Source organism: Strongylocentrotus purpuratus, unplaced genomic scaffold (assembly GCF_000002235.5).
Source record: "Strongylocentrotus purpuratus isolate Spur 01 unplaced genomic scaffold, Spur_5.0 spur5_scaffold_12, whole genome shotgun sequence".
In the NCBI taxonomy this organism is placed as follows: domain Eukaryota; kingdom Metazoa; phylum Echinodermata; class Echinoidea; order Camarodonta; family Strongylocentrotidae; genus Strongylocentrotus; species Strongylocentrotus purpuratus.
In genome coordinates, this window is record NW_022145597.1 from 31,597,336 (window position 1) to 31,612,661 (window position 15,326).

General features: G+C 39.9%; 1 protein-coding gene across 1 annotated transcript in view; it reads right to left on the reverse strand.

Moving 5' to 3' along the window:
• The window catches only part of LOC584425 (multidrug resistance-associated protein 5), a 61,935-nt gene that overhangs the window by 40,433 nt on the left and 6,176 nt on the right, over positions 1 to 15,326 (reverse strand). Inside the window, exons 2-12 of the mRNA XM_030982417.1 lie at positions 10,486 to 10,713; positions 10,013 to 10,181; positions 8,748 to 8,906; positions 7,588 to 7,735; positions 6,631 to 6,864; positions 5,256 to 5,429; positions 4,228 to 4,375; positions 3,451 to 3,599; positions 1,656 to 1,763; positions 1,056 to 1,373; positions 179 to 448 (exon numbers count right to left, since the gene is read on the reverse strand). Coding sequence (XP_030838277.1) covers positions 179 to 448; positions 1,056 to 1,373; positions 1,656 to 1,763; positions 3,451 to 3,599; positions 4,228 to 4,375; positions 5,256 to 5,429; positions 6,631 to 6,864; positions 7,588 to 7,735; positions 8,748 to 8,906; positions 10,013 to 10,181; positions 10,486 to 10,657 — 2,049 coding nt within the window. The 5' untranslated portion in view covers positions 10,658 to 10,713. The remainder of the gene's footprint in view (positions 1 to 178; positions 449 to 1,055; positions 1,374 to 1,655; positions 1,764 to 3,450; positions 3,600 to 4,227; positions 4,376 to 5,255; positions 5,430 to 6,630; positions 6,865 to 7,587; positions 7,736 to 8,747; positions 8,907 to 10,012; positions 10,182 to 10,485; positions 10,714 to 15,326) is intronic.

Below are 15,326 nucleotides of genomic sequence, written 5' to 3' on the forward strand. Positions count from 1 at the left end.
TTTAGCAGAACCATTGGGAACGACCAATCGCATGAACTTGATTTCTGTTTCTTACAGATGATTTTTTTATTTTTTTTAATTTAAAATATAACCTATTTTAATTTCAAGTGGTTGCTGAAACAGTTTTACAAAGACTGTTTCTGTAATATGTTTCGCTGAGTCTGATAATCATACTCACTTCTGTCCTATCCCCATGCGTCATTATCTTGAAGTCGGGTTGCAGCGAACAGGCGAATACCGCTTTCCGATATCGTTTGCTATCGAAAGGTTGATTGAAGACGATGTTCTGTTTGACCGTAGTGTTCATAATCCACGCTTGTTGCGAAGCGTATGCGATGGTTCCTGCTCTCTCAATTTTGCCATTTATTGTGTACATTTGCTTGAGGATGGCAGAGAGCAGCGAACTCTTGCCGCTCCCGATACTACCGCATATCCCAATGAGTTTGCCCTGAAATAAATAACATAGAAATGGATATTTTTTTCAGGAGTTTGATGTAATTTATTTGATGAAGAACCTAATTCTTCTATCACAGTATCACTATTTAGGACTGCAGGATAACGCGAAGTTGTATTACATTTCCCCCTTGTCTCGTTTGTTTAGGCTGGACATTAAACCCCAAATAATAATTACTAAAAGATTTATCATTTGACAATAAAACCGTGACCATAACGAGATTTTAAGTCACAACATTTATTCATTGGAGTACTGAAGCACAAACGATGGCTCCCGAAACACTATCAAGTTCGTTCCATCTCTGTACAACTATAATACATGCTATAAAATAACTCCTTTTAGAACTATCCCATAGTTTACAATAATGTAGTCAATCTCACATTTTGTTGCCAACCAGGAGACCATATTTAGACTATTTAAAGTTGAAAACTAAATGCAACTCCCAAAACACCAGTAGGCCTACCAAGTTATTCTGATTAGTTGCAAGTCTAATTGATGTCAAGTTTTACATTTGCGTTTAATCCTGTTTGACAGATGAGGCCCCAGAGCAAATCATTATTTTTATTGGCAATGAATTTTTCGAAATAGTTTGTTAGCATACCTTCTCTACAGTTAGGTTGATATTCCGAAGTGCGCACGGCAACGATTTATTGACGTCAGAATCCCATAGCAACCGATCTACCTGCCGCACGTCATCTCTCTCGAGGCGCGGTCCATAATCCGAACTTCCAGATGTGTTGGCCGAGTTCCCATCGGGACCATACTGTCGCTCCGCATGACCTCCGTTTTCGCTGGAAGTTGCGTTAGGGAGTGATTCCGGGTCAACCCATGAGAGTGTGGTGTCCGTCATTTTGATGGCGATGTCATGATCATCCGGCGGTTCGACGTGGTCATCGCTTTCCCTCAGTAATAACACAGCCTGAAATGCAAATCCGATTGAAGCGGGTGGGTGTTTTGGGGGGTAACTTAAATTAAGTAAGTAAGCTTACTCTAAATCAAGATATAATCTTTATCATTCAGCTACCAGAAATTTTGTTGCTAATTAATGCTACTAATGACATTTGGTTTCTTGTCAAAAAACATTCCAAAGTGTTATTTTGTTTCAAGATTTGAAGCCCAAACACCATATGACTTAAATTTGAATGGACTTCCAGTAATGTTGTCTTCGGGTGTGTATAGTATAGTGTAATATCCTACCTACCTTGATTCGCTGGATACCGATCCTGGACTCGACGATAGGTTTGAGGGCACTAGGTATCATGTAGAGACACACTGTCAGGCCCGTGAATAGACACATCAGTGTAAATGCCTGGCGATAGATAGTAAGAGAAGATTCATGTTGAGAAATGTAATGGGGTGGAAATCACTCTGTTCATGCAAAAAGTGAACATTCAGTAGCATAAACTTTATTCAATTATAAAAGCTTAAAGACCTATCTTGACCAGAGGCGTCGCTAAAAGGGATGTGTGGGGGTAGGGGGTGCAACACCCCCCCCCCTTCAGGATATTGTCGGTAAAATTGTGCTGCTGTCGGGAAAAATTGGAAATGGGGGACCGGGGAAAAGAGAAGGAAAGGGAAAGAAAAGAAAAAATAGAAAAGGAAAAGAAAGGAAAGAAAGAAAGAGATGAAGAAAAAACGGGAGGCAGGAAACAAAGGAAAAGAAAGAAAAGGGGAGAAAAAAAAAGAGAAAAGGGAAAAAAAAGAAACGGGGGGTGAAAGAGAGGAGAGAAGGGGGGTGGGTAAGAACCTGAGAGAAGAGAGGTGGGAGTAAGAGAGAGAGAGAGAGAGGGGGGGGGGGGGGGGGTGTTGCGTGGAGTCGCCATGTCGAGGGAGCAAGAAAGATACGCATAGATAATCATGTTGCTGTGTTGGGTCCGCTATGTCGGTATTCTTGCTCGATCTTCGTGTACTATATCAATATATCAATATCAGAAGTTTGAAGTCGGTGAAAGGTATTATGTCGGTCGGCCTGCAATGTTTTTTACCTGCGAACTGTGACTTTTTATCGGACAAAAAAAAAAACGTTTTCGAAAAATCAGACAATGATTAAGAGTCGGTACAACGAATCGTCTTCTTTCTCTAATAATTTAATGAAACGTCAAAGGGAGGGGGGAAACTGAATTCAGACAAGGATTAAGAGTCGAATACAGTACAACGAATCGTCATCTATCCTGATAATGTAATGAAACATCGAAGCGGGAGGGGGAAAAACTTAATTTAGACAAGAGTTCAGGGTAATAATTTTAATGAAACGGCAAAGCTTCCGCGCTTCGGGCGGAAGGGGAAAACTGAATTCAGACCAGAATTGAGAGTCGAAAACAGAACAACGAATCATCTTCTATCCTAATAATTTAATCAGATGTCAAAGCTTCCGCGCGAGGGGTAAACTGAATTCAGACAAGAATTAAGAGTCGAAGACAGTACAACAATTAAATCGTCTTCTATCCTAAAAATGTAATGAAACGTCAAAGCTTCCGCGCTTCTCGCGTGAGGGGGGAAACTGCATTCAGACAGGGATTAAGAGTAATAATCTAATGAAACGTCAAAGCTTAGGGGAAACTGAATACACAAGGATTAAGAGTCGAAAACAGTACAGCTTAGCGCGAGAGAGAGAGAGAGAGAGAGGGGGAGGGAGGGGGGGGGGGAACTGAAATATAATTTATCTCCTGGCCGCGGGTTTATAGGGTTTAATTTAACATTGGGACATTGGCAGTAATATATTTGTCGGTAATTGGTGGTTAGTTTTGTCGGTAATCGGTGGCCTCTACACCCCCCCCCCCCCCCCCCCCACTGCAAATTAATTGCAAGGCACTTTAAAGTATTGTAGATTAAGCACTAAATACTATAAGGCATACACACAAAAAGCGATCGGATGGTTTTTCAAAACCCATTACCTATTAACCATAAACCATGAATTTAGTTTATAATTATACATGTACTAAATGATGAATATCCAATTATAGATTCGTCCCACACACATGCTACAGTAAGCATACCTGAGCTGCTGATATCGAGTGGCCTATTAACGTGTGGCTAACGATAGTGGCAAGAGTTGCAGCCGGGGCGACGAGGAAAGATATGGAAAAAGACAGAGCTTGTAGGTATCCAGAGAGCTTGAGCACGCGTCCTTCCGACTTACGAATACCTGCAAGGTATGTAAAACGTTTTGAAGAAATTAAAATAACAAAGAGTAATAAATTATGCGGTGAACATAAAGACAACTCCGTTTCGTCGACAATCAGCTGTAGACGAAAGACCTTATTCATGGATGCTTGTCAACGGTACGGAGTTAAGTCTTTTGTCAATTCTGCTTGTTGAGGTGTCATATGAAAGGGCAGAAACTCAACTTTCTAGAAATGTGATTTTCTCTTTGGAATTCAGATAACGTCCGCCAAATGACTCTTTAGTTTCCTCTCTTCAAATTTATTTTAATCACTCATGCATGAAATATGCATCATATGAGTTGCATCAAATGAAAGAGGAGGATCTAAGCTTGACAAATATGTGTAATTTATTAACTATAAATGTGACTAAGTTATGATAAAACATCGATAATTCTCGGTTTCATGTATATGACAATACATGTTTTCCCTACCTAGCAACAACTAATCAATTTGTATTCGATTGATACAATTATTCAGGTGAAAGAAATAATTCATAACATTACATTTCAGAAAGATGCATGCATTAAATTAAACATAACGAAAATGGCCTATTGAAATAGCACCGTGTGAAAAGGCATTATATTTTCATATAATTATCTGTTGGGTCACCTGCGATGGTTCTGGTAAATGGCGCCTCCCAGGCATACATTTTTATGAGCTTTACACACGTCAGAAGCTCGTTCATCAGGCGAACCCGCTTGTCTGTCATCACTACACCTTCCTGTCTGTAGCGGGCAGTCAGCTTAGCTATCCCGATCTGTGAAGGAAAGAGAGAGAAATAGATTGAGATAACGAAAGAGAGAAGGGGAGGGGGAGAGAGAGAGAGAGAGGGAGAGGGAAAGGGGGAGAGGGGGAGTGAGAGGGAGAGGGGGAGTGAGGGGAGGGGAGGGAGGGAGGGAGAGAGAGAGATAGGGAGGGAGGGAGGGAGAGAGATAGGGAGGGAGGGAGGGAGAGAGAGAGATAGGGAGGAATGGAGAGAGAGAGAGTTACAGAAGTAACGGAGAGACAAACCAAAATAGGGCAGACAGCAATGAGAGCGATTTTTTTTTAAAGAATGAGGAAGGGAAACATTATTAAGAAGGAGGTATGTAGTTATTGATGAGAAGAAATTTAATATGAGAAACAAACAAGAAAACAAAAACAAGCAAGCAAGCAAATAATGGAAATGGAAATATAGGGATAGTCAGCTGTATGTCAACTCATATTAATAACCCAATATGAAATGGCCAACTTTAGTACTTCGGACCCGTTTCATGTATATCATTTGAATGGCCTATATACCTATACTCTAGACTGTTATAATAAATTTAAGGCGTAATGATGCATTTACAGTTCCAACAGCAATTAAAGGGAGTCCCATTCTGGTGTATTGGAAAAAAGAATTTCGTCTCAACTACTCCAGACATTCATTAAGAGCGGGGTGGGACCGTGGGACTGTCTCAGAATAAAAGTTGCCGAGCAACATTAAAGCTTAAACTGATTTTAATCTTGCAATGAAATTATGTATCGCCATTCGTCATCCTATACCTCTCCGGCAATGCAGTTTTGTGACAAAATGAATGTAAAACAAAATAGATAAAGTCAGGGAACGAAAAGGAAAAATTATATTTTATAATGATATTTGTTTCATCCCTTACCTGGATGAAGTAGAAGGCAAGTATGGTGAGTATTCCTATAAGTGCACTAGCCCCCATCAGGACGAGACAGCCAATGAAGAGAAGTACGGTTAATGGCGGAACGCTGACAAACATGGCGGACATGTGGCAAGCTTCGAAGATACGTGTGCAGTCATTCACAACGATGTTTACAATCTATAACATCAAAATGGAGACTACATTAGCGCCTGTGTACACAGCTTCCGACTTTTTTTTTGCCAAATGCACATCATCAGAAATGCTTTTATTTTACGTCGAATTTTATCGAGATACTCGTGAATATATGGGACAGATAATTAAGACAAAGCACGGGTGGCATAAGGGCATTATCACTGCACATATTACTTTTCCAATTATTGGCATTTAAAGATTTGTTTTATATTCAAACTGCTTTCCGTCCCGAAAATTGGTTTAAAACTTAGATGACTACTAGAAATATTATAGTAGAACACGGCCACAATTTTTTGTCGGAAAAAAGTCAGTTTTATATAAGTTTGAGGCGATTTAGTGCTAACGTCCTTCCGCTGCTTATAGCGTTTCATTTCTGACCTGAAATTCGAGCTAACGCCCTTCTGCCACCCGAGTGACGCATTGTTTACACAAATGATGGAAAGTAATTCTGAACATTTTGAAAACAGTGCTGAATTAACGGATTATGATGTATCCTACATTGAGCAGTAACTAACATCGCTACATATTTCAAAGTGACATATCTAGAGGCCTACAATCAATGGTTACATGTTCTTAATTATTTGTTCATGACTTTGCTGATGTCAAATTTTTCCCTTTTTATTTCTAGCGAGGTTTGAACTCATTGTTATTTTCTCGAACACGTTCATATCTGTAGAAGATAGCAATAAACAAGCTACTCGTTTCAACATGGAAAGTTGGCCTATGATTCCTAAACATCTGCTTCAGAATCCACATGTTCTTGATTTCAGAAGAAATAGGGATGCATGTTCCCTACGGGCATACCATCTGCCGATATTTTGCAGACTGTGATATGATAAATATTTAAGGGAATTTAGAGAGCTGTACAAAATAGATATATTGGACAAAAACTTTCTAAAGAATTTTCTTGATGCCGCACAAGATTATTAAGGGACCGATCTCGATCCTTAAAATTTGAAGTGTTTAAAGGAGAACAAAAATGGTTAAACAAAACAAAACAAAAGGACAGTGGGTAATTTGTTATGCGTCCGTTTATCCGTTTTCGTTTTGCAATAAAACCAGATACTAGTAGTTGGGTACAAGTTTCTTTGACATTCTACATTTAGTTCGATCATTCATGTGTAAAAACATCAGGATATCAAATGTTTTTCTTTTCTTTTTGAACATCACATTTCAAGACACTCACCTCCCCGACAGAAAGCTCCGCCGTACTGCGCAGTCGCGATATTTTGGTGTAGATCAGCATCAATACTGCACTGCGCAGGCGCCCCGCAGTGCGGACGCTAAGGTACCAACCAAAATGGACGCCGAAGGCACGCACCAAATAACTGAGTGTCATACCAAGGGCGAGGCACAAGGCGTACCATACAACTGGCTCAGGCTGGTTCAGATGCGTGAGGAGGCAGAAGAACAGGTACGGCTAAAAAATAAATAAATACAAGCTTTCACGATTGTCTGTAAACTGTTGAAATTATACCAAGTACTCATTATAATTCAGGTAAAAAGTATTAGTATACAAACAGGTAAATAAATTACGTTCATTTGGGAGAAGAGAATTTGAATGTCCAAATTATTGTTGTAATCATTCACTTACAAACAGACCTTCATAGTTATAATAGAATGTCGATGGGTTTATATTACTTTAATAACTGAAATAATGTAATAGCGCAAATAATTTTAAGATGAAGCGTTACTTTAAAGATTTCGTGGTTCAGACTCATTGATCGTCTGTGGAAAAAGTAACACAATGAATATCGAACCTTTTGCAGTCAATAGGAACGAAATTCCGGGATAACAAATAATAAGTGCCTTGTCTCGAAGGTCTCCCTTAGTACCGCGATGTGAGACAATAATAAGAATTGACAATTCTCTCCCTCATGTATGGTCCGAAAAGAACAAATAAAAACGAATATATTTATATTTATATATATATCGCATAAGACGTCCACGGCCACGTCTTGGCATAAGATGACGCAATAAATGGTGAAGAGAAGATACATGCAGCTTTAAATCCAACAGTTTATAATAGGTCACGGATTTTCGACGTACTTATAACTCTTGATCAATCGGCATGAATCTTTTCTTCCTCATCATTTATATAATTTACATGTATGTATATAACCATATCCAACCCATAACTTACATTGAGTAAAAAGTTTGTTCCCAAAGCGAAGAATATGACAAAACCAGCAGCGATCAGACGTGTCCTTAGATGCCGCATCATAACCCGACCAAGAGAAGCCTCTTCAGGACCTTTCTCCATCAACTCGTCGGCCCAAAGCTCCTCAAGCCTGTAGTCCCACAACAAAACAAAAATCGAATAATTCATTTCTGGTATAGAAGTAGAAAAAGGCTTTCACCAATAGAGTCGTGAAGTGTGACGTCATCAAAAATCTATATTTATAATTTCTCAATGTTTTCTTCATTTTCAGAAAAAGCATCAAAAATGATGTCCGAATGTCGAAAACCAATAACTTTACGAGCCAGAGCAATATAACACTGAGTTCCTATACGACATCTATTTATTCAGATGGTCATATCTCAGCCAATACTTAACATTTTCAATTGGTTTTCGACATTCGGGCATTATTTTTGATGCTTTTTCTGAAAATGAAGAAAAAATTGAGAAATTCCAAAAATAGATTTTTATGATGTCACAGCATCGGTACTCTATGACGAAACAAAACAAAACGGAACAAGACAAATGGATAGCAATAGGCCTATGAAAAGAGGAACACGCACAAGCACAATTATACAGGCACATTTTCAGGGTGTGTGTGGGAGGGGGTGACGCCACTTACCGAATATCCCGAACTGTCCTGTTACGAAGTGTTTGCGAACGAGCGGAGATATGTGACTCTTTAATAAGGACAAATGTTTGGCGTTTATTTGTTTCCAAATTTAAATAGACAGAATGGACAATATGACACATTCGGGCATCTTCCTGCCCGAATTAATACACATTGGTGATTGCCCGAACATGCCGAATATGGGAAGTTAAGGAAGGAGGGGGGGGGGGGGGGGGGGGGGGTTCTAGTTCCGGTAACAAAATATCAATCTAAAAGCAAGCAAACACATCACCCCCCCCCCCCCCATTGAACCAGAAATGATAATAATACGTAAATAAATATAAAAACTAAAAATAAATAATGATAATAACAATAATGATGACGACAATGATGATGATAATAATAACAAAACCAATTTCTTGCCGTGGGTTAAAAATTCTGGTATATTACTAATGTATCCAACCCATATTATTAGGTCTGGGCCCCGTATTATAAATAATATTATTATACAAACCTTAATGCCGCTGTCTGCGAGGTCTCCTTGTGTGACCTGAGGTGGACGAGGTCACTCTCTTTCAGACTGTAGCCATTGAAAGATTTTCTGAACAATGGCGTCATCCACGTGAGTAGTATGGAAGAAAAGAGTCCCGATGAATCAATAGGACTCGCTCCCCTGTTGGTGAAAAATACGATTTACGACTTATTGAATGCAGCTAGCAAAAATGATAGAAATACAGTTTTTTTTTCAAAGGCGTAGTTTTAATGGGTTCATAATTGAAGAAGCTTATATATTTCTTGGAATCATTTCCAATACATCGCTTCCCATCAGCATTTCAAAGCAGTTCCCGACTGTTTGCCGACACGTGATCTGATCTGGCGATATTATACCCACCCCGGGATTTAATCATTTCGTTCGTCCACGATATAGAAAGAAGGGTTGTGAAATCTTGGGTAATGTGCAAGTTTCAAGGTTAGGTTACATTGGTGGTGGTGGTGGTGGTGGTTATTTTACCTGACTGCTAAGAAAGCACAAATGCTTGTAAGTAAGCAACCAGATGGCCGACGGCTTTAGGTCCTCTCCGAGGGACCTGGTAATGAGGATTAATGCCTTACCAAAGGGCACCAGCACATCGCCTTGGTTTCGAACCCGGGTCACCGGATTACGAGACCACTGCTCTACCGACTGAGCTATACAAAGTCCTTGTTCGGTCCTACGTCTGGGCTTTTACTAATTAATTTGGGTTAATGTGTTCACTTGAACACAAGGCGTCATAAAACGTGACTGATGTAGGACTGCGTCAATGACTGCATTTTTTGACGCAATTATATATGGGAGTGACATAGGCTGGAAAAGATTTACAAATGAGCAGCTCATTTTTCTATAACTATTTGTACAATGTCACCCTGCAGTGCAACTATTCCCCTAAAAGCATTGGCGTTCGGGCTAATTTATTTCACATGGTCTATTAGCGCCAGTAATAACGGACCGAAACGACGCCTCGTGTTCAACGGCTTCAGAAAATGACCACGGAATAATAGTCTCATGTGACCAATAAATGTGAGCAATAAAACAATCACAGAGACTTTCGAAACATCAACCCAATTGGGGAATTTCAAACCCTAAATTTATTTTATACCCCACAGAAATCACATTCTGATAACCAATCCCTTGCGCACCATTGTTATGTTCGCACACTGATGATGGACAAGGCTATTGAAAGTAACTTAAGTTTTCGAAAGACTTTAACGGTGGTGTTCTATGCAGACACTTAATCCTACCTCCTGCGTCCGCCGCGTCGGTAAGGTAACAACACTTTCATCGAATCCAGGCGCTGCAACTTAGCCGATGCCCTACGGCCATCACGCGTCATCTCCCGACGTTTCTTCACGTCATCGGGAGCGGAGTCGCCATACATCGTGTCAAGATCGTGGTTGTCCAGTGCCTCACCTTAATATAAAAAGGGAGAGAATTCGTAGATAACTTTTAAGCAGAAATAATATCACAGCATACTGTTTTGGGTCCAAGTATAGAGCAACGCAAGGGGAGAGAGCTCCCATACATTATAAAGTTGCGATTGCTATCAACTCTTTATAAGATAGGACCCATGTCCTCTTATCTTGAAATGATAGGTCTCAATGTCACCCCCCCCCCCCCCCCCCACCCCTAAACAATGAAAAAAAAATGAAGAAGAAAAAATGGAAAAAATGAAAAAAATGAAGAAGAAAAAATGGGAAAAGGGGCACCAAATTACCATAGGAATATCTTCTACTTCCTGGTCCATTGAGATCTTCTTCGTTCTCAGACTCAGAGACCGGTCTATGTGGGGACACCTCGCCGCTGTATATCGCCAGCTGGTCTCCGCTTAGGTTCCCATTGACCTCAGCTTCTTCAGATTTGTCTTCTGGAACCGGTTTGTCCGCCATCTTGGATTGGCTTCTTCCGATCGAGTCCGTCGAATTACTTAGGCCTTCATGTCAATCTGTCAAAATAAACAGTTTTTATATAATAATAATAAATGATAGTTGGATTGATTTTTCTACCCTATAACGCGTCATGTATGAATGAGAATATAGTTGTAGGTACACAAATTCGGCATCCCTCTCTCAATCTTACCACTGCATTTCTCACAATTCTTGTCATCATTAGAATCATGATAACATTATTATAGATTGAGTTACATTCATGAATTAAGAGAGAGAGAGAGAGAGAGAGAGCTCTACCTATGATAATTAATTAGTAGTACTGGCAAGCAATGAGTAGCATGTGATTGATCATTAAATCAATAATATTTCAGGACACAGATAACAATGTTGTAATGGCTTTTGGGCACTGGACCATTCGTCTGTATCTGTAATCCAATCTGTAATATTATAGTTGACCGTGTAGGTAAGCAGGAGAATTTGAGATAACATCAACTTGGCAGCCTCACATGCCAAAACTATATGTTTAGACACTTCCAATCCGTGGCGTAGCGTGCCTCCCGACACTGACGCGGTTAGGGGGTTCACTATAAATTATATAGGTGCGTGAGAGATTACTATCATCTTCTCTCCCCCCCCCCCTAGCTCACCCCCGTTTAGCTAAAACATCACATAATTTTGCTATATAGTAGCCTCCTCTTGGTTCAAGAGTTATTTTATAAAATTATATAATTACACATCGCTGAAGAATGTTCCAAACGCTTAAAGAAAAAGGGTGAATTAATTAAGTGTTTCTAGGTATACCAAATACAAAAAACGATGAAAACATTATTTCTATCCTGACAACAGTTACTGTTCGGATAATCAAACCAGCGTTGTGACATGACTATAGTCCTTACTACTTTTATGTTAATAATCACTACGTTGGCCGAGCCTACAATATAGTTATTTTGAAATCTTGGCAAGGAAGTCGTAGACAAGTCACGGGAACGAAGATAAAGTTAGCACGTGGGCAAGCGTTACCAAAAAGCAGAAATAGAAAGTAAAAGATCGAAAACTAAGTAAAATAGTAGAGAAACCGCAGGAGGAAGAGACTATGTGAGAGAGAGAGAGAGAGAGAGGGAGAGAGGGTGGGGGGGGGGTAGGGGGCTCGAGAGGGACAAGACTACAATGGAAACCATTTGGATATGAAGAAACATTAGAGAGGGCTCGCGAAAGGGAGGTAAGGACATTATAAGGAGGAGAAGTGAGATGGAAGGGAAAGAAAAGAGAATGAAATAGGAGAGCGAGCGAAGAGAAAGATGGAATGGGGGTATCTAAAGGTAGTGGCAAATAAAATGAGAAAATAAATGAAAAGAGATAACGTAAATATGGTAAAGAGACCGGGGCCCCGTTGCACAAAACTAACTATAATTGATGGTAACTTTGCCATCAATGGTAACTACCATGGAAACCTCGATTTTGATTGGCTGTTGAGTCCTGTTATACAATGGTAAGTTTTATACAACGGGGCCCAGGAAGTATACCATCCGTGTGCAGTTTCTTCAATTTTTGACCTCATCGGTTATCAATGATTATTATGGGAAAGAAAATATGATAACAGGTCTAACGTTTAAAAAGAAAACTCAAGTCATGTACAAGGAAAGAGGAAGGAATAAGTAGAGCATACATTCTTAATCCCTCCGCTTTTTTGGCTCCATTTTCGGCCTCTCTGGTGAAGATATCACATTTTTGATCGACAGGAATACTATTTATGAATTATGACCGCGGAAACGAAGCAATGGAAATGCAGCCTGATAATGGACAAGGAGAGATTAAAGTGTCGAAAGATATGATAATGCGATGTGATTTCCTCCCTTCTGATATGAGCTCCCTCATCAATCTTGAAGACAGATTTAAAGGTGGTGTCAGACATATTATTTATCTCAAACTTTCAAGACTCGACGTTACTTTTAGTTTAATGCATTTTTGTTCAAACTATATCTGTTTTTCTGACTTTTCTGCATTCTTTCAGAGCAAATTTCTTTACAAATGTGATTTGTGAATACCCGTTAGAGACTTTTTTTTGTAATAATTTGGAATTGATTACTAAGGGTTTAGGCCATCAGACACATTGTTCTGGCGGCTATGATAAACTGAACAGTTTAGGGTGCTTTAGCACATTCACAGTTTAGTCACTGCTCTTTTCTTCGAATATTGAGAGTATTTCCTCATTAAGTGTAGGCTCCAGGTAAATCGATTTTGTCAAATGGTAAATCCAGGATTCTCTGCTCTTCAAAGCTTAATCCTCGGTCACAAATGCCATTACGAACTGCTACGAACGCCGTACGAACGATTTTCAGACAATGGAAATTTGGAAAGACAACTGGAAAAAAGAGGGAGATTCGTACGAACGCATCATTCCTTTGTAACCGTAGCTTTAAGTTTAAGTTCAAGTTCAATTTATTTAATTCCAGGAAAAGAATATACACATACAAATCAGAAATACAGCACAGATGAAAATCCTTGTAGGCCTACATGGAATCAAGGGTACCATAACAAAAAAGACCAAGGCGTTCTCTACAAGGGCCCCTCATGATGGGGCTGGGGTGGGGAGGGGCAGGCTACCCCTCCCAACCCATCCATCCAGCCATGTCCATATTAATGGAGTTGGACATATGACAAATGACCCTTACAAAATGTGTAGGGGTTTCAAGGCTTCAGCGGCACACCCCCCCCCCCCCCCTCCCCCCCCCCCGGATTTATACCTACTACTAGTACTACATGCATGATAATTGATATAGACATATAACTTAATTAATAGTCCATTCCCAAAACACACATGCTAACTCCAGCATCTGACACTGTCTTCTCTGGCTGTAGCCGTATTAATACAAAGCGGAAGAATACATTGTCCCAGTAGAAGAAATCGATGGTTCACGTGCGTGCACAATAGAGATATATTTGTAAAAGCCACACACTCACACACTTTCACATTGAGTACATTATCAAACACTCTCAAGCTAAGCACGCACGTGATACACAAAGTATACGTACCACGTGTATGCATAATGCATCAACAAGATGTGGCATGCAGTATTATGAGCAGCTCGGTTTTTGCCGGCTAAATTTGCGTGCATTGCATGAATGAAAATGACGGATACCCTGAATTCGTCTAAGGCAGATCGAAACACACCGATATTTTCTACATACCTAATAGTATACTCAGGACTGGAGTAGGTCTATCACCGTTTAAATGCTCAATGCGCGAGCTCAGCGGGTTCAGGGTTTAGTTCCTTTATTTCCTGATTCTTTGTCCAAGAATAGCGTCAACAATCTTTTACACTATATATCCTAGGCTAGAGATGGAGACTATTCACGGCCATTTCAACGACGCTACAACTTGACTCCGATATGAAGCCGTACGTATCTCAGCTCCTGGTGCATGCTTGCTTAAATCGGATGCAATCCAATCTCCGGGCTATCTCCAGGCCTGACGTAGTCGTCCTGTTCATTCATCAAAATGAATAGCGCGAACCCGTTGTAGGGCGCTATAATAATCAATTACGTGCACCTGTAACTCTGTAAGCTATTTTATTGGCACAGGAGCCAACTTTCAGCAATACCTTCACGATCCTGGATTTCAAAATATATATCATAGTTATGAGATGGGAAAGTTGAGGCTATGCTTGTTGCACACAAGACTTATCATTTTGCCTTACGTTGGACTTGCGTCAGCGAATGGCCCGATTTTTTTGACGCGCCATCTGAGAGAGTAAGAAGTGAATTTTGAATTTTGAACAGCATAATGTCTTCATAGGGGCCTTAATCATAGGCGTAAGGACGTAAAGTTCATATGACGCATCTTTTTCAACGGGCGTTTGTGAGGAAAATGGAGCACAATCATCACATGACATGATTTGCTGACATAAAACTATTTCAAGATCTTTGCATGAACTGTACCGCATATAGCTGTATACACCGCGTCCCAGAGAAAAACGAAACCGAGAATAATTATCGATGTTTTATCATAACTTAGTCACAATTATAATTGATAAATGACACATAATATTTGTAAGCTAGCTTAGATCCTCCTCTTTCATTGATTTTGAGGCAGCAATTATAATGCATATTTCACGCATGAGTGATGAAAATGAATTTGAAGAGACGAAACCAAAAAGTCAATTTTGACTGACGGTATCTAAATTTCAAAGAGAAAATCCAATTTCTAGAAAGTTGAGTTTCTGCCCTTTCATAATATGACACCTCAGTCAGGAAAGGTGAGCTAGGAATAACAAAGTTCTGTTTGTTTAAAGTAGTGCTTGCATTTCCATAGTTTCATTAAACGAATTCGCTTTCACTGGCTGCCTGCCGTAGCAACAAACGGAATTAACAAAAGACTTAACTCCATTTCGTTGACAGTCAGATGTAGACGAAAGACTTCATGCATGGCTTCGTGTCTGGCAGTTAAAAACTAAAATGAACATGAATTACAATACAAATTTCCAAAGAACATTCACATAATAATATGAGATACCAATGGGTCAATTCCACAATCGAGCCTATACAGAAAAAACGGGTCCAACAACATGGTCAGAAAGAGCCTACACCCCCCCCCCCCCCCAAGTGTTATTTAGGGTACGCGTATAATTATGTTCCCACCTTGTGGAAGCGCCCCCCCCCCCTAAGTCTG